Source organism: Taurulus bubalis (genome assembly GCF_910589615.1).
Source record: "Taurulus bubalis genome assembly, chromosome: 18".
Taxonomy (NCBI): Eukaryota; Metazoa; Chordata; class Actinopteri; order Perciformes; family Cottidae; genus Taurulus; species Taurulus bubalis.
Window position 1 is genome coordinate 17,253,590 of NC_136606.1, and position 23,116 is coordinate 17,276,705.

At 46.2% G+C, this 23,116-nt stretch overlaps 1 protein-coding gene across 1 annotated transcript in view; it reads left to right on the top strand.

Moving 5' to 3' along the window:
* The window catches only part of odad2 (outer dynein arm docking complex subunit 2), a gene marked incomplete at both ends in the record, with an annotated part of 71,368 nt that overhangs the window by 28,032 nt on the left and 20,220 nt on the right, over positions 1–23,116 (top strand). Inside the window, 2 exon segments of the mRNA XM_079234317.1 lie at positions 2,861–3,049; positions 3,293–3,514. Of these exon segments, the coding sequence (XP_079090443.1) occupies positions 2,861–3,049; positions 3,293–3,514 (411 nt within the window).

Below are 23,116 nucleotides of genomic sequence, written 5' to 3' on the forward strand. Positions count from 1 at the left end.
TGCAAGAAAAGCACACCAAAGGCACATCGATTGGCCCTAAATCAAAGAGGTCTGCAGGGTTCGTGTCGTTCCAGAAGGAAGGGTTATCCCGCTCGCGGAACTGAAGCCTGCTCATATCACAGCGCTCGTCTCCTAAGCTCTCCCTCCAACATGCTGCTGCTGGGAGGTTAGCCGGGCCAGAGCTGTGTCAGAGGGAGCTTACATGAACCCCGGGATAATACGAAGCAGGGAAGCCGCCTTGGCACACAGACATTGGCGAATCGGGAAGCCGGCAGGGAGAAGGACTGAGTAATATCCTGTGGCGTGGCTTCTGATTTCCCAGCTGAAAATCTTCCCTCAACATGCTACTCGTGCTACTATGCGTAGAATCCAATTAAAAGTTTGAGGGTCCATCGATGCAAAGCATTTTTTTTAAAGAACACCTCACCATTTTTTCACACCAGTGCTTGTTTGTTACTAGTGCGTCAAGATTTTATTTTTAATTACATGATAAAGATAAAGTTTACTGTTTAATGTAGCCAAGCAGGACTGGACTGCCCACCGGCTGCTGAGATATGACAAATGATATGACAACGTGATATCGGATCAGTGCGTAGAATCGAGAATTTGCCGATACCCGATCCAGCGTTTTAGGCCGTATTGGAAGGAAATATCTTTCAGTAGGAGTGCAATGCTAAAACAGTACTATTTTAAGACATTAGGAGCTCCTTTATGCCAGTGTCACAGGCCTTTACACCGTCTCACACAGCACTGTTGTCAATCAACTCCCATTTCAGTTACACATTAACAGGTCTTTGATCCCCTGCACTCGTATCATTGCCAACGCCAAACATATTGTTCTATTAGATTATCGCTGTGATTAAGGTAAACAGCTTGTCAGTGGGACAATCTGGTTAGGTTTAAACAGACAGACGGGCTCAGACAGGTGTCTTTTGGGGGTGAAGATTTTTCTGGCTTTTTCTGGCTTTTTTTTGTGTGGAATTTCTCTGGCCCAGAAGTGTAGCGAAAATAATGCATGGCAACCATATGGAGGGATAAGGGGGACTGCGGACCCACCGTTCAGCGCTAACAAAGTTTGACAATGTTTGTCTGGACGTCAGTGTGCCAATTTTGAGGGAAATTCATGAACATGCTTTTTGGGTGATTTTTTTCCCGGGACAGAGGCAATGACAAGAGCTAAATAGTGCTCTCGGCCCGTGGAGTTGAGGAACCTGATACAGCTGCTTCGGCGCAGTCGTTATTTAGATAAAAAAAGAGAGAAAACATGTGGTTCGTGTTAGCGGTCCCATAGTGGATTTATAAGAGAGAGACGTGCTATCGATGCATCTGCTGGACGCTCCATACAGTGCTGCTGCTCTGTGCCCACAGGTCCACGACTTAAACTCACTTAGTACCACACAAGTACCGTAAAGACTTAGTAGTGAATCATTCAATTATCTCTTTTCTCCAATCAGGGAAGTCCAACCCTCCCAGTCGCTCGCAATGGGGTGGATCATTAATTTGCCCGGGCACGGAGGCACGTTTAGATGCTTGATTTATTTTTCCTTTTACATTATGTTATAGAAGCCTGATTGCCTACAGAGAAGAGGGGGTGGGGTCAGGGCACGGCTTCAGATCACGCACGGCACATAATGTGTTTTCTATTTCATTTTCATCCTGGGTAAAAGGAGGGAGAGGAAGGCCTTTCCGTGTGCAGCCTCATAATGTTGCGGTTTTCAGATCTGGGGGCCCGTCCAGGCCATGAAAGAGATTCTGGCTAGTCCATCGCAGCTGGTGGCTTGAGAGAGCTTCCTCTGTCGCTGGGACTCCCGGGCCAGCCGTCATCAGTATTCCTAAGGAAGGGCTTCCTGCGTGTCAGGGGGGTCAGCTCCCGCCCTGCACTGCACACATGGCTCATCCTCTGGCACGGCATCACAGGGCCCACACACTGCACCCTGGCCCGCTCTCAGCTGTGACTTCTCTGTTAGGGAGAACACAACCGAAGTAGCTGTACGCTAAAACTGTAAATCATCGACTGCTTTTCTGTCAGTGCTGAATTGGGTGAAATCCCTTATTTTAACGAAACGAAGAACAACTGTGTACATGCACGTAAAGTACTCGTTACTGTACTGTGCGTGTGTGCCATACATCAGCTCTCGACATGTAGATTAAAGTTCTAGTCATCCGTAATTGCATGCTTTTGAGAAAGAATTCCTGATCTATTTTTAAAGCGCTGAACATTACAGACTCGGGCCACCTTGATGTATTCTCCCGTGGCGGGCGATACGTTGGAGTCGTGACTTTAAAACGGCGGCCCGATGTGCCAAGCCATGCTGAAGCCAGCGTGCCCGCCGCCTCTTCCGCTGTGGTTCTCCCTGCGTTGGTTTGGTAGGCTGAGAGGCCTGCGGTGCCAGCTGGTGCCATGAACTCAAACCGTGAAGCCTTGAGTCTCCGCTGTGTTTCAGTCTGAGGCAAACATTTTAAATGTCACCCCCTAAGCTCTAAATTCTATGTTGGCGTCTTCATTATGACAAGTTAGGCTGACAGCAGAGAGGTTGACAGAGATGTCAAACTCACTGCTTTGTCCGCCCAGATCCACAGCACAGTTCTACTGCAGGAGAGGGTGTTGTTATTTCTGAAAGCATCTGTTTTACACAATTTGCACTGATGGGACTTTGATTGTTGCCTGATGAAAATACTTTGTTTGTACTTATTCAGTGTCCTTTGTTTTGTCTGTCTCGCTCAAAATGGCCCCGCGGGTGTCTACTCTTTCCTCCGTCATTACGCAATCCCCCGCGCCCCCCCGCACCCTCTTCCTCTTCGTCATCCTCCTTGTTCATTTTGACAGAGCACCAGCTAATAACAGACTCTTTGACTGTAGGATGCAGGGGAAATGGTGCGCTCCCTCGTCGGTGGGTTGGAACTGATTGTTAATTTGCTGAAGTCAACAAACATCGAGGTGCTGGCAAGCATTTGCGCCGCCATCGCCAAAATAGCCAGAGACAAGGAGAATCTGGCGGTCCTCACTGATCACGGGGTCGTCCAGTTGCTGGCCAAGCTGACGAACACGGTAAGAGCACAAACGACGAGGTCTTCAGCAACACTGTGGTTACTGTCCATACACAAACAACTGTCTTTACAGTGGGTTTGAGTTGGCCTTTTCCTACTCAATGCTGCATAAACCCAGATAATGAGAAGAACATGGCAATGCTTTGCCAAGAGTCCCTTGCAGAGCTGCAGTAGAGCTTGTTATTCTCTGCATTGTAAAGACAGGTCACCGGGGACCAATAGCATCCTGTTCTATCCTCCGCAGACCGATGACAGGCTCCGTCGCCACCTGGCTGAGGCCGTGGGCCAATGCTGCAAGTGGAGCAGCAACAGGGCGTCCTTCGGTGAAGCCGGGGCCGTGGCCCCCCTGGTGCGTTACCTCAAGTCAAAGGAACACGCGGTCCACCAGAGCACCACAATGGCCCTGTACCAGCTGTCCTGGGACCCACACAATTGTATTACCATGCACTCAAAAGGGGTGATTAAGGTAAGTTGTCGTGCTGTTGGAGCTGCATTTATGGCTCCTTACTTTTGCTTTTCTTGTGGCTAATTTACAAAGCAGTTATTTCTCTGCTTTATTTGGTGCTTTTGAGACTAAATCTGGCATAATTACGTTGAGGAAAATGCCCTTTTTGGCCTCCCCTTGTTTTAGCCATGTGTGAAAAACACAGAGTAATAAACTTTGAAAAGCTGTGACTATTTTCAGAGCCTTTGACCGACGGAGCAGAAACAAAGTGGGTTTTTATCCGTCGGCAGAAACATGACTCCACTTTCTAGCCGTCATGGGAATTCAGAAAAGCAAACAGCCCAGTGTGTGCGCAGTGCCATTTCTCCGGTAGACCCTAGATGCCATCACAGCGCAAGTCAAAGGGCTGTAGCTGGGGGCAACTGTTGCTAAGGGCTGTTCCTGGACATCAAGGCAGAATGCAGCGACACGGTTCACGCCAAAGAGTGGGGTCAGAGCTGCTCAAGGCTAAAAGAGAACAATACCCAAACCCCCGACTCTGTAAAGCTACATCCGCCAGCTCCCTTCATCATTGCAGTTGTGTAGTGCTCTTCCAAAAAGAAACAAGCATTGTTTTGTCTAACGTTTGAGCCTGTCGGGCTGTTTCCATGCTCAGCTCCAGAGACTGTTTATGTTCGTCTCTGACAGTGATGAGGAGATGCCGCTTAAAGATTACGCCGTAATTGATGTCTTGTCACAGATGATCATGTGCCCGTTTCTCAGCATTTTGGGAAAACACTGCTATCTCCTTCTGTAATTCTATCATGTTTCACGTAGAAAGGACTTTCACATGGGAAATCTTTTCGTGGCCACAGCCAGTTTAAATCCTTTTTCCCCTCCTAAATAACAACTGCGATATAAATTATGAAGCGGTTATGCCATTGCAGCCAGATAGTTTTTTTTTCCCATGTTCATTAAATGGTGTACTTTAGCTTGATCTGCCGTTACAGTGCATGTGGTTCAACACTCGCCGTAATTGGTAGCTGGACTGAACATTGGGTGTTCCGAAAAAGTTGTGTCCAATTTACAAAAGTCGTTAAGCTGGATGCTTTTTGTAGTTCGAGCCACGACAGAAACTGGACATGCCCTCCTTGTGTGTGTGTGTCTATATTTGAAATTGTGTGTGTGTGTGTGTGACATGCCACCATTTTTAATCCGTCTCTGCCTTTGCCCTTATTAATGTACTAGTTGAGAGTTGCAACACTACTCCATCATGTATTTTGGGACTTTTAAAGAGCTTAATTACCAAAGGCCACATAACTGCAGCAGCGTTGCATTTGTTCTTAATCTCACACATGGAAACACAACACAGGCAGCCTCATTGTTCGGTCTGGCCTCGGCCTCAGCCGGTCTGGGAGGGAGCCCCACGCTTACCTGCCCGACCCGGAGGAAACATTACAGTGCGAGAGCTTGTCAGTCTCCTGGATTCGGTGAGCGCTGCAGAGTCCCGCGTCGTGATATACAGGCATCTTGTTCGAGAGAATGTGTTAAAACAATATCCCCAAAAGTTCTGAATAGGTTTATCGGGGATTGATACAGCGGCCTGTGTCTAATTTACAGCCCCGTGTCAAAGTCTGGAACTACCTCTTTTATTATTGCAACTGTATTTCAAAGAGCTTTTCTGTGCCACTGAGAAGCTCTCCAAACATGTTCACCCACGTGTAGTCTACGGTTTCGAACGAGCGGCGGGATCTCATACGCCAAAGCTCGCCGAGAGAAGTAACTTTCCTCTCCCGCTCACTTAATGGTGTATAGTCCAGTCCCTTGAGTTTCACAGGGGAAATTAAACATTGAAGAGAAAGTATTTCACACTGGAAAACACATTAGTGACCCGTCTGAGCCTTTTTTCATTTCACCCCTTCCAAAGCCTTCAAATTTGGTCCGGAATCAATTCAACGCTATCGTGACATTTCCACGAGCACCGGACACTTGAGATTTGTTTTGGACACAACCTGCAGCCATTCCCAAGTTCCTGTGGACGTTTTCTGCCAGCACACTTTCCTGCCGGCCCCCTGAGATCGGACCTTGTTCAGGTGCTCGCTCTCAGGGAAAGAGGCTTCTGGCCTATAAGAGATGAATCACCCTCGCCGTTTGATTTGACATCCACCCTTGGTATCTCGCAGTTTTATACGGATGCGCTTCATTCTGTGTCATGGACAAAATCAACATCCCTTCCAAAAGGACTGGGGATTGTTTGCTGAATCATTAAATCTGTGTAGACAGCTTCAGCCAGCTATTTGTATTAAAGAGGCTCTTTTATGAGAGAAGCTTTGTGAAGTAAATTGATGAAAATGACAAAATGTGGATGGTAATTATTGCTAATTTTCAAGTGAAGGTATTCCAGAGCGCAGGTCCTGGTGTGTATTTGTTCAGCTTTTTGCAAATGCAAATGAGAGAGAAAAAAACCCTCAGCTTTGGTTGCCATGAGCACACTTCTGCCCCGGCTACTCGGCTGCTGTTTGTTTTATTTCTCTCTCTCTCTTACACGGCCAGGACTTCCGTTCGTGGGGGTGAGCGACACTACACCAAATGTGAGGGGAAGGAATGAGAACCAAGCCGAGCATCACGGGGTTTGCTTCTACAGTTTCCCGTCGGTTTTGCGCGTGATGTGACTTTGTGTTGTGGGTGTGGCGAGCAGAGGACACAGGCGCCGCTCGCCCGCTCCGTGGAGCGTAATGTTTCAGAGCCGTTCTCCCTCACGCCCGGATCCAGAAGTGCCAAGCCATGTTCTCCAGGTTGCACGGGCTCAGAGGAGTTCAGGCTGCAAAGCGTTCCCCTTTAAGCCGTTGATTTGAAAGCGGCCCTCCCCTCCTCTTTCCTCTTCCTCTTTGAAGACACAGAGAAAGCAGCTTAACAGTCTCTGGCTCGCTGGAGGCTGCAGGGAATGTTGTTTACCTTGACTTCCCTCACCAGCTTCCCCTCAGCCCGAGCTAAACACTGCTGTCTGTTTGTGCCGTTTGCCTCCGTGGTGGAGTCTAAAACATGGGGATGCTGGGGTAGAAGGGTGGGGGTGGTGGTGATGGAGCCTTAATGGCTGTCAGAGCCGGCACAGGGGGGATTTAAACCTGAACTCCTGCAGGCAGAGGCGGTCCGGCAGAGCGCACTTAACACCGTGACACCTCCGTATGCGATAAGGTGCAAATGCAACAACATGTGCAGCGCTCTCAGACTGCAGTGTGTTCCCCAGAGCTCCCTTCTTGGAGGTCAGGACTCTCTGAAGTGCAAAGTAACCCTCAAAAACTCGGGGCAAGTGTTCATGTTACCCCGTCCGGCAATATCTAACAAGCGTTGTATTATGTTCCCAGAGATCCCAGCTGGGAGGGAAAGAGCAAGCGAGAGAGAAAAGCAGCAAAGAGAGACACGCTTATCTACGCCTAGCCGTGCGCTTCGGGAGACCTTATTTGGCGACGTCTGAATACCGCGCTCTGAGGTTGGCAAAGAACGCCGCCTCTGGCACATTACAGGCATCCTCTCTTTTCACAAAAGAGACTTGTTTAGTGAGCGGCATGTTTTCTGGAGCCTGTGGATGTAAGTCTGCTTTTGGAAGGTGTTTTGGATGCTATTTAAAAAAAGAAGAAAAAAATCCTATAAAACCAGAGGGCAAACGTTTCACATCGACTCCTCGACACGTTGAGGAGGAGCGGACATCTTGGACGGCTGCGTGCCGGTTTCCTCCACAACATGATGTGATTATAATCAGGAGGAAGGATATTATTTTCTCAGTTTTAAAACTGGACGTGCACTGTAGGTTCACAGCCCTTTTACGTGCACACACATTCACACACACACACACAAGCTGGCTCACCTCCTCTTTCGTCTGTTTTCCTTTTGCTGTTTATCTTTGCGCTAAAAATCCTGGGAATGTCTTCCCTCTGCTTCTCCGGCTGTTTGCTAACCACACAAACGTGTTTTTAGGTTTGCACGTGACGTGGAGAGGGGTCAGGGTCAGACTCCGCCTTTCTACGACACGCATTATGAACACAATAATGACTGGCAGGAAAACAGTCTGGGGTTCGCCCTGCAGCCGGCCCGTTCCCACTCCCAACTCGTGGCCGGAGCAATTATGACGAGAGTAACGGAGGACGTAGGTGTCGTAGTTTAAAGAGCAAGATGGAGGTGGATGGGTCAACAAACACAGGACTTTCAGGCAGAAGACTGCTGTTGGTGTCCTCTGTGGAGTCAGCATGGACTTATTTTAATTTACGTACATAACTTAAGTTCATATTTTATTTTGCCTGAAGCTAACCAAGTAGTTCTGCTAGAATTCACAACGTTGAGGTCTATCTGACTCCCCTGCATGTTAAACTAATGGCGGTATAAAGAGGTGCCCAGTGCGTTGCAGACTGAAGCCAAGGGGTCGCGACCCAGCGTCCGCACTTTTTCATCAGTTCAAAGTCTACACGCCAAGTTTTTACTGAAAACGATTACACAAGTTGAGAGTGACATTTCATTTGTGTGAAGCCGACAAAGGAATCCCATCACTTCCTATGTTGATATGCGGAGCCAGTGCTGAACAGGATGGAAAGGTTTTGAATGAGAGGGATGCGAGGGGGGGGGGGGGGGGGGGAATTGAGCAAATGGGAGACACGCCAGAAGCTTTTAGAATCATTCTGCTGCCTGAAACTAAATCTAAATCAGTGGCTCTTTTGTGGGTTTTAAAGGGGCTTAGTTCTTGGATCGTTTCCTTTTTTTACAGCGACGGTCTTACATATCGTCCTCTGTGCTGCTCGGGATCAACGGGGATGTGGCATTGTTGCGCTGAAACCAGGGGAAACAAATCCCGACGGTGTTCAAACAGCACTCGTGAGCCCGCAGCGGCATGATCTTTGTGAAAGAGAAATCTTTTTGGAAATCCCTTTTTCATTCGGCGGGGAACGAGGCCCTGATGTATGGCGCTCAGAAGTGCCTCAGACGTCTCAGCAGTTCCTGCATTCATCAAAGCTTCATTATGTTGAGGAGCGGCGAGTCCTTAAGTGCTTACTTGAGGGATGTAATGTTGCCGTTGGTTCATTATGGATGTAAACAAGACCATCCGAAATAATTGCAAGTGTGGCTTAGGAAACCTCAGTGGCACTCCATTGTGATTTTACCAAGCGGCACACATTGAACACATTTAGATCCATCCATTGCACCAGAGTATTTATGCTTGCATTTACTTTTATTTTGATTCAACCCCACAGCCGCCCACAAACATGATGTAGTGATTTTGCTGGAGACAAAATAGAGGGAAAGAAAGCTCACCCTTCCACAACACATGCCACTCAGTGGTGTTCCATGTGTCCTGTGTGTTCCCCTTTTCTGCTCATCTCTGCAGAAAATAAATGCACGACTCTTAGAGCGGACGAAAGATCTTCGTAATATTCTGTTTTTATGTTACTCAAAGGAATAAGCCTTGTTCTGCAACGAGACCTAACGAGATCCATTTACGCAAGCCACTAATAGTGGGATATAATCTGACCTTTGGAGCGTCGGGAGCGCTGTCAAGTGGTGCGGTTCAGGTTTTTAATGTCGAGCCCGCCCTGCGCGACTTTCATCTGAAGGAACTTACAGAAGCATGTGTGCTCGCAGCTGCAACCCCTTTGCTGCTGAGGCATGGTTTGGAAAGGGTATGGTGGGAGACACACACACACACACACACACACACACACACACACACACAGAAACATTATGAGACTGTCGCCTCACACCCACCGTATACAGGGTTCGTACGGTCATGGAAAACCTGGAAAAGTCATGGAATTTTAAAATGGTTATTTTCAGGCCTGGAAAAGTCCAAGAAAAAAAATTAAATCCCAAAAGTTTTGGAAAAGTCATGAAAATGTGTGATATTCACATGCCTTCACGCGTTTAGTAGTAAATATAAGAAAATATAAGCAGGCATACGCTCTCATACGCAAATTATTCTTAATAATTATGTATACCGAGATTTCACAAAATGTTTGGTCATACACATTTTGACCAATAGATTTCCATGACTTTTCCATGACTTTACACCACATTTAAATGTCATGCAAATTTTGTGAAAAGTCATGGAAATCCATTGGTCAGAATGTGCGTGAACCCTGTGTGTATCTCTGCAGTGCTGCTGACATGGCAACCTGTGCAGCGAGCTCCCTGTTTGGGCTCTAGATGAGGGATGTAAGGTGTATTAGCATAGCTTGGAAATATATGACTCTTTGGGAATCTGTTCCCGCTGCAAACTTTAACCTCCGACCTCTGTGCTCCGCAGCCCCTCATCCAGCTCATGGGCTCTGACGATGAGCTGCTCCAGGAAAACGCTGCTGGCTGCGCGCGCAACATCCGCCGGCTGGCCCAGGCGAACAGGAACGCGCGACTATTTTGTTGACCCTTTTATTTATTTTAGTTTGTTTTAAATGTGTTTTAAAAAAAGAAGAAGCTTCAAATTTAATGTATGAATAAGAAAAAAAGTGTGTTGAATATGTTCCGAAGCGTTTAAAATAAAAATGTTGCACCTTGATTGATGAGTCTGTGTTTATTTGAGCGGCTGCTTCCAACTTTTATCCCCCGTTTTCAATCAGCTACCTCATCGGGAGTCGGTGCAAACATTTTAGGAAGCCCGCTTCTCGCTCTGTGACTGCGATGATAAAAATAAACGCTTCTTCTTCACGTTTGATCTCGCGCCAAATACCCCATACGTTGTTCAGCGTGAAACACTCAGCGTCCGCTGCAGTAACATTCCTTCAGTAATGCACATGAGACCGCAATATCTAAACAAGATCCACATCTGCTGGTTGCTCAACGTCCTCGATGCCGTCTGGACACTTCGCTAAGAGACATTTAGACAAACAACGTGACTCCCTGTTGGTTACGGGCAAGTCTTCACAAACGTTATGTATCAACATACCACACTATGAATATGAACACGTAAATACAAGAAGATATATCTATAACAATCAGGAATACAATAGTGTGCTGTCTCCACCACAGATATTATGGATTTAAGCAGGATTTTCCACATTACTCAAATTTTATAGAAAGTAATTTAATATGAATAATGAAATATATTTTCCAAACAAGCTCATTATTTTTGTCAGTAAAAGCAAACATGTTTTGGTCGTTCATCTCTGCACCAAAACTCTTCGTGAGCCCAAACTATAAAACAGTCTAATGAAGGACTTTGCTTTACTTCTTTTTTGTTGCAGAATATCTTTTTTTTTATAGGCTTTTTATTTTTCAATATTATACATATTTAGTCACTATAGTAATGCTGTGCGTGTGCACCTCATTGCAGCTGATCCAGTCTCGTCTGATTTTTTTTTTGGGTCTTCTGTTCTTGTTTATTACAAACAGGCCGTGTCAGGCTTGACAGCCTTTTGCACAGCAGGTTCCAGTATAAGACCGTTGGCCTCCACCACTGTTTGCCTCCTCGCATGTCTGTCAGCCTCTCTGTCTCTCTGATCCCTCTGTCCTGGTCCCGGTTAGCTTAGATGCTCAGCACTCAACCACAGAGGCCGCCACAATATCTCATGGGACTTTCATCATTAATATCAGCCACGTGCTAAAATAGAAAATTAGCAAAACATTGAAAATATGTGGCTGAAATTCTTCTTCACTCTTTTGAAGTTTAAACACTACCAGCTGTTAGCGGGGGTCAGAGGAAGAGCGCGGAAGGAGGATAGTAGATGAGGGAGCTTATTATCCTGAAGAAGCGACTTCCTTTAGAAAAAAACGAAACTCTGAGCTGAAGGAAGCCACTGACTCCAAACCACTCAGAGCAAATAAACTCACGATGATTAATGGCTCTTTAATTCCATGCAGCACGCTTCATAACTGCGACATGCTCAGTGTGACATGTGATACTGTTTAAAGGAAAAATGTTTCATCACTTCAACAAACAAGGAGGGAAACATTGTTTTTTTTATGTTTGGCTCTATGATTTTTCTTAATTTGATCTCTTTTTCTCGTTTAGTGCTAATTTCCTAATAGTTCAACTTTTGGGGGAATAGCGTGTCTGATTTATTTCCAAAAGTAAGATGAGAAAATGGTGTGGATTTTTTAGGCTATCATAGCATGAAAACTAGCTGGGGGAAACAAAGTAAAAAGATATATGCTTAGCAAAAAACATTGTGTGGTTTCAGAGGGAGTTACGTATTGGAACTATTTCTTGACAAATAAACTGTTTTTCCATCCACCCGGTATTTCTGTGCGGCTGGCTGTTGTCTACCAAGAATTCATTTCAGGACAAACCTTAAGCCCCAGACTTAACACCCATCTTACTCTTAGTAATAAAGTATTATAATAAATCTAAAGTATTTCACAGAATATGCAAGTTCAACCTGTTCTTACTCCCAAATACTTGTTCAGAGCTCCTCAGCAACGGCGCACGGAGGCACGACTGCAGACGAGGCACCTAACTCCAATGTAAACACAACCCCGTTCTTATTACCCGCTCAAAGCCACTGAAGTAGTATAAAGTGCAAGATAGTCCACACAGAGAGACTGAAGGGGTGATGGATGGGTCAAACAAACACACAAAAAGATTTTGTCAAAGAGATCGCTAGTTTGTGTCCCGTGAGAAACTATAAGTAAACGTTGACATTTTGTGACGTCAGCCGTTAGTCACGTGGCGCGTTCCCAACTCGCTAGTCATGTGAGTCAGTTTGTCGGTGAAGTTACCGTCAAAGGAATTGGTTTTGTTGACACTCGAAGAGTACATAGATCCCTCTACTCTACTCGGTTGGTACGTTGGTAGGATCCCGATGAACACAGGGGCGTGTAGATGTACAACCCTTTTCACCAGTCTTGTGTCGTTCCAGCGGGCCCAGACCCTGAAAAGGAGCCTGACGTATCTAAGAGAATGATGTGAATGGACAAGTTGTTAAACACAACGTCGTCGTATGTTCTTGACACTCACCCCACCAAACAAGGATGGCCGCGCTGCGTCGACCAAAGTGGAAGGGTCTGTTCCCAACTGCTTGTAGGCCTCACAAAGCCGCCCTGCCAGGCGTTTCTTGGATAGTGCTTTACTCGCCACACCATCCCTGAAGCATATGAACAGATGTGCATTGCCCCTGATGCGTTCAACATAAAATGCAAACGCACAAATTGGGCAAAACAGATGTTACTTTGACTCCCTTTCCCCCACATATTGCGGAAGACAAAAAAGCATCCAGCTGTTTAACCCTCGACCTGACAAAACTTCTTAGGAGGGATTTGGTCTGAGGGTAGCCCTGCTGTGGCCGTGAAGCAGCGAGCAACTGGGGTGCATCAACAGTGTGGTTAGTTCACAGACTCTGTTAGCTGAGGTCAGTGCAAGCAGCAAAGCTGTCTTGAATGACAATGCCTTCAGAGAGGAGTGCTCCAGAGGCTCAATAGGACCCTTTACCAAAGCCTCGCGCACCAATGGCTGTTCCCACTTCAGGGGAGAAGGCATGCATCAAGAGGCGCTGCAAGAACCACTTCAGGAGATTCAAGGGTCTGTCGCCAAACCCTTCCAAAACCCTTAGTAACAGAAAGACATGGCAGCTGCATACACTTTAACAGCTCTATATCCACCAAACACTGCAAAAAGGAGACATTTAACCATCTGCATTGGACCGGGATTCTAGCCTCCTTTCCTTCCACCAGCGTTGAAACCCTGGACACTTGCCCTGTAACAGACAATGGTGGATCCTGGTCTCGCTACCTGGATGGTCTGCACCACCTGTACAGACAGTACAGCCCTCCTCAGCCTGTCCCTCTCAGGAGCCAAGCCTGGAGAGGACGGCCCAGAGTGGGCAGCGCTGTGCTAAGGAGAGCCACCGCAGGAAGTTGGCATTGTGTTGGTTGATCCACTTCTACTTTCTCTGCCTGGCAATGTGGGGAGCACAACGTGTGCTCTGAGTCTATAACCAAGCCGCTGCGGACCGAACCCCACCCTGCCGATTGATGTAGACCGCAATGCTGCGGTTGTCGGTCCTTGGGGAACCAAGAACACTGCCTGTAGCTCGAGGAGGTACATGTATTGGTTTCCCTGCCCAGTCAGGGACGCATCTGTGAACATTGTGACTGCAAGAGGTGTTGTGGGTACCCCAAGTATATCAGGTCGACCTTTACAGAAAAGGGAATGGTAACCAAGCACCGCTTGTGTTTCCTGCCATCCAAACGAAGGCTGGCTAACCACCTCCTGCGGTACCAACAGAAGGGCAGCTGCCCTCTAGTACAACCAGTATAGGCTGTCCACCGGGTGAGACGCAAGAATATCCTGTGTTTCGAAGCCACCTCAACCTGAAAGTATGCGCTTCTAAGTCGATGGTGGTGAACTAATCGAACGGCTGAACTAGTTTCAGTAACTGCTTTATGGTAAACATATGGAACGTCTTGCCGTCAATGCACCTGTTTAGGATGCGGAGATCCACAATGGTTCTGACATGTCCTGTCTTCTTCACCAGGAATAAAACCTGTTGTCTGTCGTGAGTGGGGACAACAGATACAGCCTGGTACTGTAACTATCCAGGATCTCTGCTGAGAGGTAATCCATCTCCTTCTCGGAAAAAACATTCCCCACCATGATGCCCATGAACGGAGGAGGAACGCTGTCAACCCAACTTGTGTCCTGTCCATTGATTCTGTCGCCACAAACTGCATTAGAGGATGAGCCAACAGCTGTGGGGCAGCAGCAGTGATATCTTGTCTCAGAACTCTCCACCATCAGACCGTCCATAAACAGAAGGCTGACCCATGGGAGACTGACGTGTATAAGTCCAGGCTGGAGATGAGGTCCCTGAATGCATCACCGCTTGGCCGGATGGGAAAAATGCAGCAGACATTATGGTATTGCATTTAATACCTTCTGTTTCCTGTGTGGAAATCGGTGAGGGAGAACAGGAAAAAGGTGTAGGTATATCCCGATGATGAAGCCGGGACATGACGGGCTCTGACGATGGTCAAATCGCTGTTCACTAAATAGCAAAAGGATAGTCCGGCAACAGTGCACGCGGCGTTATATACTGTGGGTACTATTTGGGTTGGCCCGCCCTGATGGACCCGCTATGTGCATGTAGATTTCCCCAAAGAGTACAGTAGAGGGGGCAGCCGGTGTGATTCAGAACTTGATTTTGCAAACGTAATGTAAACAAGAAACTTGTGAAGAATTCTTCACATTTTGCAATTTATCATGTCTCCAAAACGTGCTAAGGCTTGAATAGCAATACTTACAACACTTGTAAATACCCAGTCTGAACCTGTAGAGCACAGAGGAGAAGCCGAGAGGAAGTAGCAAGTTGGTTTCAGAAGCCTGGCCCTCCGGCCCATTGGTCATAAAGCCACAGTTGAGTGTATTAGCTAAGCCACAAACCCTCTAAGGAACAGAAACTGCCACTTTTTTTTGGATGGCTGTTTGACACAGGGACATTATTCACGAGAAATTAGAGGTTATGCCTCCACGCCTCGGCACAGGCAGCAATTACGTCTGGTTCTGGCCTTTCTGGTCACCATTCAAGATCTGACGCTTTTCATCGCTTCACGGAAGGGATGGAAATAGTGAAGGGATATCCCTGATGTTGTTGCTCCTGTTTTGAGGGAAAGTGTGCGCCCTGGCATCGGCCACACCCTTGTATCTCAGCTGGTATGTCTCACCATTGACCTGACCCTCACCCTGTCCAGACTCCAGCAGAGGTTTCTCATAGGTCAGGCTGATGGATGCAACCACATACATGGACTTTATTACACACTACACAGTAAGATTTATGTGTGGAAATGCCCTTTCTACAGTCATGAAATTTGTCTATCCACATTTTGGGTGGACAGTCTATATATATCGCTTATTTATTGTTTTACAGTCAAGCAGTCTTTCAGAGAGTGAGCTGTGTATTGTGATACTAGCTCAATTGTTTTTAAATGGAACAGCTCTTTTGAACTTTTTTTAAAGATCCCACACCTCCTCAGGCGTCCTGCAGCAATATTTCATAAAAGAAACTAATGAACAGTAAAAGTTCTTTCCAAATATCAAAAGTGGCTTTCCGTCCCCTTTAGTGTCCAAGGACCGTTTTTTAATATAAAATCAAACTGCTGCACAGCGGCGGCAGCAGCGTGGTTAGCTTGCGATGTTGCCATTAAAAACATGCTCGGACACAACGGCCTCTCAGAGCTCCATCCAAACACAGAGCAGCGCTCTCTGGTAGCGGACGAGGGGGTGAACACAGTTTCTGTTCTCTATCTGTAAATTAGCTTTAATATAACTACGGCATGCTCACACCGCCGGGTCTGTTGCAGTGGGCCCCGTGTGTCGTGCTCACACGCTGCTTGCTGCCTCTCTGCATCCGTTTCCTTCGAGCGGTCGCTCACAGGATCTCCCAATGTTGCTCCTCGGGAGGTTAAAGTGCTGTCCTGGGATCCTCCGTGCATTTCTCAGTGGGTTTTAAGCACGTTTAAAAAAAAAAGGGCTTTCACTGCACTAATGAATTCTGACATTCCCTTCCATTAAGTGTAAATAACTGTTGTGACAATAAATAAACAGAGAAATGTGCGGGCAAATACCAAAGGGTCTGGGTCAGATTTAAAAGTCGCTGAGTCCAAAAATGTCTCAAAAATATGAATAAGGGCTTCTGGTCCAGACAAGCATTAGGCTTACAACACAGATGTTATGTTTTCAATGTTTTACGCACGCAAATATTTTATTTTGTACATGAACCATTATGCAAAGAACAATTACATTTGAGCCAACAAAGCTCTTTGCTTTTGCTTTGCATGAGCACATAACGCACAACATAATACTGAGACGGAAGTCGTTGATGCAAACATATATTTTTAATACATTTTATGAACTTATTATTATCAATTCATTCAAGCTTGCTGGAGGACAAGCTCAGATAATGAACAATCCTGTCAGGCTAGCGTATTAGCGGTTAGCTCACCAGCTACTGTAGCTTTCCAGCTAGCCCTACGAGTAGTTACTATGTCACCACGTGTTTTGCCTTTTTCTGCTTTGACACAGCCAGAAGTACAGTCGGCCTTGATTTGCAGAAACATCAAAAAGCAACTTTTGTTCTTATCAAAATGCCGACATTTTCCTGCCGTGAATGCGAGAGTGCGGCGCAGATTGGAGGAGGCTCCGTGCGGGACTTCTGTTAGATTAGTCATCCTGCCTCATCCTGAACTGTTACGGCACTCAACATCTAAGCAAATATAATGAAACAGTCTTTACTCACCGGATCTGATGTCTGTCCGTTGTAGTCAGTGTGAGGTGGAGGTGGGGGAGGAGGGAGGGTTTGGGATATGCCTGTCAACCACATTAACAGATCATAGCTTTTTGTTCTGTACCTGACCTTGAAATTGAGGGAATTGGGAAATCTTAGACACCACTGCTGATTTGATGAAACTTGGAAGGTATGACTCTATAGCTTTAATAAAATCACACTGATTGGCCTCAAAACGTAACTGCATCTTTCTTTCTTTACATGTTTGCAGTTATTTTTTTGTCTGCTGATTTACTGTCTTTCTCACTCTGCAACCTTCTTTGTAATGTCACATGTGATGATGTTCATGGTACTTTTCAGCTCAGTGTTCACAGAAGGTTTTGCATGACCTGCGGCCTTTCTGGACCCTTCCTTCTTGCTGTTACAGCAAACTGGAAAAGGAGAGGACCCTTATAGCCAACAGGCAGTTATATTCATCTGCAGACAAAGGATATTGTCTAGTAAAGATGCTAAAAAAATGCCAAGTTCCTCACACAGACAGTGATGAGTTGGCACACGCTCCCAGCTGCACAGCTGTGAGCCATAAGCCCGGCCAGGTTTCCCTTGCTGGATCATGAACCAACCTGAGAGCTCCGTATGGCACCCCACCAAAAATTATATTATCCCAGAGTTTTCATCATAGTCTTTTCATCAAGCTATCACAACTCTAGTCCTGAGGGGAAGACCTGCAACTGAGGGGAATAGCACCAAATCAACAAATCATCAGCAGGGCATTATGGAACATCCTATTTAAATCTGCAGCTGATTGCCTGCTTTGAGACGTGAGCGCAAAGTACAAAACTGTGGTGCACGCTGCAGGCTTGAGTTTCTTCACAAAATTACAAGTCATATTTGTAAAAGTGGTCGATTGGGCAAATGTTCAAAATGCATGTTTCTGCTTTGGTGTGGTGTTGTATCCTCTACATTTTTTGTGTGTGGCATTCTCTTCCTCAACTCCAATGTTTCCAAAGTCCTGCTTTAACTCTGACGTTAATAAATGTCCTTTCCCACCGCGCGATGCATAAATAACACCCCGTTCCAGTCTAGCTCACTGCCGTCTGTACGCTTGCCCAAGCACTCCCAAATACTTCAGAGCTTTGCAACTGTCTGCTCACAAAAAAACAAAAAGAATACCTGGACACTCAACAACCAAAGATAGCACAACCAGAATTATAGAGGCGATGACACTCGAAATAACTGAAACGTTTCACTGAAGTTTTCACACTGGTATTATAAACGACAAAATGTAAAATATGCCTCTTTGTTATTCTAACATGAGTGAGTAGTTCTGGCTCGGCTTGGGCGCCCAAAAAGCACGCTTTGTCCGACTTAATACAACTTGGTTCGCCAGTACAAGAAAATCAGAGGGTCCGGTTCACAAGGAAAGCATGTTCTCTGACAGATGTATCCATCACCTTCATGTACACTGGATACCGAACTGGCACCGCCTCCCTTTGAAGTAGTATGTGCCTATGCAGTAGCTGTTTGTGTATTCTTGGAAAGCCATATTTAGAGAGACAACAGAGGATAGGAGGGTTAGAAGAGTATTGGGTGTTCCAAGTTGCAATTATTCCCCACTGTAATTTCAAGGAGCAATTGCAGTGACTTCTAATGGCACTTGGTTTGGACTCTTGATTGCTTTCGGTAGACGTGGACAGACAGCACACGTTTCAACTGGCTGATTAGTGTCCCAAATGTTTAACAGTAATTGGGTCATTTTAAATAACCTGCACATTTTCTCCTCAGTCACATTTTCCACCAAATCTGGCAAACTATTGAACAAATATGTCTGTGGCTTTACAAGTAGTCCGCGCGCTACGGTATGTAATTCCAACTTGGTTTACACGCCGAAATTAAGTCCAAGTCTGGAGTGAAAACATCATCTTAAATGAGGGGCAGATTATGGGCGCAGAGGCTGGGGTTTTAGAAAATAATTTAGATTGTAATGGCGTAAGGTGTTGACATTGAGCTAACGCTGATTTCACGTAATGGCCACCTTTCATAGCCAGATCCTTTAATACACAGTGAATGATGGAGTACCCCAGGGCAAAAACAGGGTGTTGCCTGCTGGATCCATGATGTAGAATGAATGTCTGCTTTTCAATTTTACAGTCAATGCCTCAAAAAAGACACACAAGTCTTCCATGTGAGGCTGCTGATCTTCTGCTAGCTCCTTCCTACAATATCTTATTCATTCAAAAGCAGAGACGTTTGATTTGCTCCGTTCGTGGTGTGCTTTCTGTAAAAGGGATCGGACTTAAATTGGAAGTTTAAGGAGAAAACAAATGTTATGAGTGCAGGGAAATAAAATTTTAACTACAACCGCCCCTCTGGCAGGACAGAACAACCCCTCATACAAATGAACTCCAGTAGTTGTGATATAAAACAACACAAGACTGAGTGGCATCTAGGCTATAAAACATGTACAGAGATTAGATGCAAGAAGAGAGCTCCATGTTCCCAAAAACACACTGACGTAGAGCTTTTACATGAAATCGTCTTGTATGGAGGAGGTAGGGTGACGTTAAACAGAGGCTAACATATGGAAAACAGTTTATGGATATATTGGACATGTGGACCTTTATTAAAGGGATACTCCACTGATAACACTATTACAAAGATTGGGAAATAGCAGAGACAGATTATAAAAACAAAATCACTTTTTGGCTCGGTCACACCAGCATTTTAAATGGTGAAATTTCGCAGCAAAATCAGTTAATTTTCAAGGGCAACATGAAAACCGCTCAAAGAAATCTTTTGTGCCGTGTTCAACTTTGACACAAATGTTCGCACTGTTGAACAAAAGCAACCCAACTTGACAGGGCTGACCTTTGAGAGCATGAGAGTCCACAATCTGCTTTTATGTAACCTCCTCCTGCCAGAGTACGAGGCAGGGAGTCGGTGGTGCAAACCGAGCTAACAAGCTGGTTGAGTCATGGTTTGCCAGCTAGCTAGCTCAGTGAGCTTGTTTCTCTCCCTTAAGTGACTCTTTATTGAATGAAACGATTGAAACGGCTGGAGAGGAGACAGTAAGAAGAAGCTGAGAAAGCTGTCGTGAGTGACTAGCGCTGGAAAGTTCCAGGCTTACTGGCATGTGAGCTGTTAGCTTGCCAGTAGTGTGAGGGTGAGGCCTTCACAACCACATCTGTAACGCAGACGCCTGGATGAACGCTGTTCAAGTCCTCTTGTTTGGGTCAGACGCTAAACACACTGGGCTCTTCACTTTCCCTGTCGCCGTTCCATTCTGTCTTTGAGTACCATGAAAAGAGCTATATAACTTAAATGTATTATTATTGTAATAAGATCTTTCATTACACTCTCCCATTGCCTGGTAAACAGCACATATTGCAACCTCCCCCAGTTTGTAGTCTTCTCAGGCCCAGGCTGCGATAACCCTGATGACATCACTATTACATAATCAAGGTTACATTCTCAGACTTCCCCAAGAGCCACAGACGACATCATAGAACTGCTTTCGCAGGCTGAATTGTAGGTCCTCTTTGTGTCGAGTTAACTGTGTAACATGTGTGTGGTGGCCCTTTAACCATAAATCAGACTGTAAATATGTTTTGTATCCACAGGCTACAATGGCGGTCTCACCATTTCCTTCCCTGACAGTTATAAGAGTCTACTTTTCAACCGTTACAAGTGGGAATTACTTTGAGCTCCTGTATCGCCTGAGCCAATACCTGCACACGCGTTCAGCTGTCTGCAACTCCGACCTCAACATATTGGTGTTTTTGTGCCAGGCTTCAAAAAACCATGATCGGTCAAACCCGAGTGACCAGCAGAGCGACAAAGATCAGAGGACAAAAGAAAAAGAAAGCACCAGATGCCCGGTGAAGTTACGAGAAACTCCAGCTTGAGATGAAACCGGGGGACGCCTGCAGAGCTCCGGCCGCCGAGCCCCACGGAGAGCAGCACACCGTGACTAATGACGTCGTGCTTCCTACCTGCTGGATCGTTTTGCACGCCCACAATGGCCAACAGGCCGGAGTCTAGATAGAGTGAGACGGTGGAATACATGAGATGCCGGTGACAAGTCTACATTTCCTCCGTCCCTAGAGTCTCGTTCTCCCCCACAGGTTTAGATAACAGTGACAAGGTCACGGGAGGTAACAGAGGTTCACTTGAGGCCAGACGGAAAAAACGTACATATTGTGTATGACCTGAGCAAATAAACCCTTTCCCCGACCTTAATTAAAGCGATCGCATGACTGAGTCATTCATAGCATGTTTGCACAAGCCGTTAGTAAAAGTGAACTTCCCCCGTTAAATGAAAATAAGCACAAATAAACAATAATTACATGGATCCCTAACCCTTCATATGGCCCTTGCTGCTTAGTCACGTCCTTCGAATCACTACCTTGGATAAACCCCAAGGGAACACTCAGCTGAGGACCTCAGAAGATGTGACTCATGAGCCCATAATGTGACATCTTTTATAATGGAAGTCAATGAGAGGGTGCATCAGGAGTAACCAGCAGTGGCATGGCCATATACAGTAAGAATCTTCTTTCTCTCTCTCTCTCTTCATTCTGAAGGTTACTAAAAACAGCTTGGATTGTGTTCGGTTTGGATCTGATGGAATAATTATCGTGCGGGCAAAAGCACCGATGTTGACGTCCGCTCCATGCAGCTCGAAGAAGAAGATGTTTTGAGAAAAAAAAACAAGAAGACTGGCAGCTGTGTGGAATACAAAGCCAGTCACTTTTGAGGCGTTCCAAAAAACGCCTGCGGGAGGAGTCAAAGTAAAACATTTGACATGCGCCATTTAGGTGGTGTGACGTTGCACCACCTGGGACGATGATGTGTTCTTTACGAGCGTCCAAACTCAGGTGTAGAGTTTGCCTGCAGCAGACTCCATGCACATGCACATGCTCAGACTCCATGCACAGACTCATGCACAGACTCATGCACAGACTCATGCACAGACTCATGCACAGACTCATGCACAGTCTCCATGCACAGACTCATGCACAGTGCAGGAACTGTACATTAGTCTTTCCTCTATGGCAGAGGCCCACGTCCTGCAAATGTGGCAAGACGATGTGAATTGGCTCTGGCGTTGTTTCACTTGTTTGTCACATTTAGACAACAGATTGAATAGTTGGGCACGGAGGATCACCTGAATTACAATGTGGTGCTAATTTTGCACCATAACGCACTGCACCAGCTCAGGCAGGTTCTGCATTATTGAATGCAAAAAAACACAAATGAATTCAGCCAAGATCCCCTGGACTCAACCTTGAGACACAGTGTAGGTGCATCTTTGTAACTTGTAACTGATCTTTGAACGAAGCCGTTAGTTATCCCATTAACTATTTGACTCGTTCCACCTTGATGGGAGCGTCCTCATTAGTTCCAGGACCAGAAGCAGGACAGCACCTGGTAATCCCTGGAGCCAGCGTTCAGAGATGTCATCTGGATACATTTGTTTTCAAGAAAAAGTAACATTATCAGACTCCACCACAGAGTCAGTGATTTCGACAGCCCACTTTTCTTTTTCTTTTTTTGCAGCGTGATGCTCCCTCCCTCCCTCTCTCTTCCCCTCCGCTGGCCCCCGGCCCCGGAACCGGCCTAGACCATTGACAGTATGTTCGCAGGCTCGGGCCGCGTGCTAGGAAACACGAGCAGGGTGGGATATTCAGAGTCCCGGGCGGCGCGGCGCAGGTCGCTGGATAAAGCGGAGGAGGAGACGGCGGTCCGTGTGGTTTGAGCTCAGGATCTCAGGACGGGAACATGTGAGCAGGGAATGGGCGACTGGAATCAGGATTATTGTTCTACACGGCACAGAGACGCAGGAGGGGCCCGGGACAGGTAACTGACCGAGACACACTGACACAGGGATGGAGGCTTTTTTTATTTTATTTTTTTAAGGAATGGACCGATAGGCTCAGCGTTGAAATGGTACTCAGGTTAGTGATGTAGAGGAGGATAAAGCCAGTTAATCCAACTTTGAGTGGACAGAACTGAGTTTAAACTGCTCTGTATTCTGATATAAGCCTCCACGATTTTTTGCTTTATTATAAAATATAATATAAACTCTTAAGCCATGATGTTTTTTGTGTGGGTTCCATCACTACATGGTCCTGGTCCTCTCGGATACACATTTGGCACCGGGGTGCTGATGGCAGCGCGTCACGGCGCGTCTCTTTCCCCGTGACAAATTCAATATTCAACCTCCGAATTGAAAGTGCAGGGAAAATACAAAATGTCACACTTGTGGAGCGTGCGGGGTTTTGTTTGTTTGGCGTTGAATAAAAGGAGCGCACCAACCAAAATAAACCAATTCGGGGTTGTTGTGTTTTTTTTGTCGAGAATGCGACCGCAGCGCAGGAGAGGCAGGGATAGGGAAGATGCTTGAACACATACAATAACAAAAAGGAAATACAAAACAAACAAACTC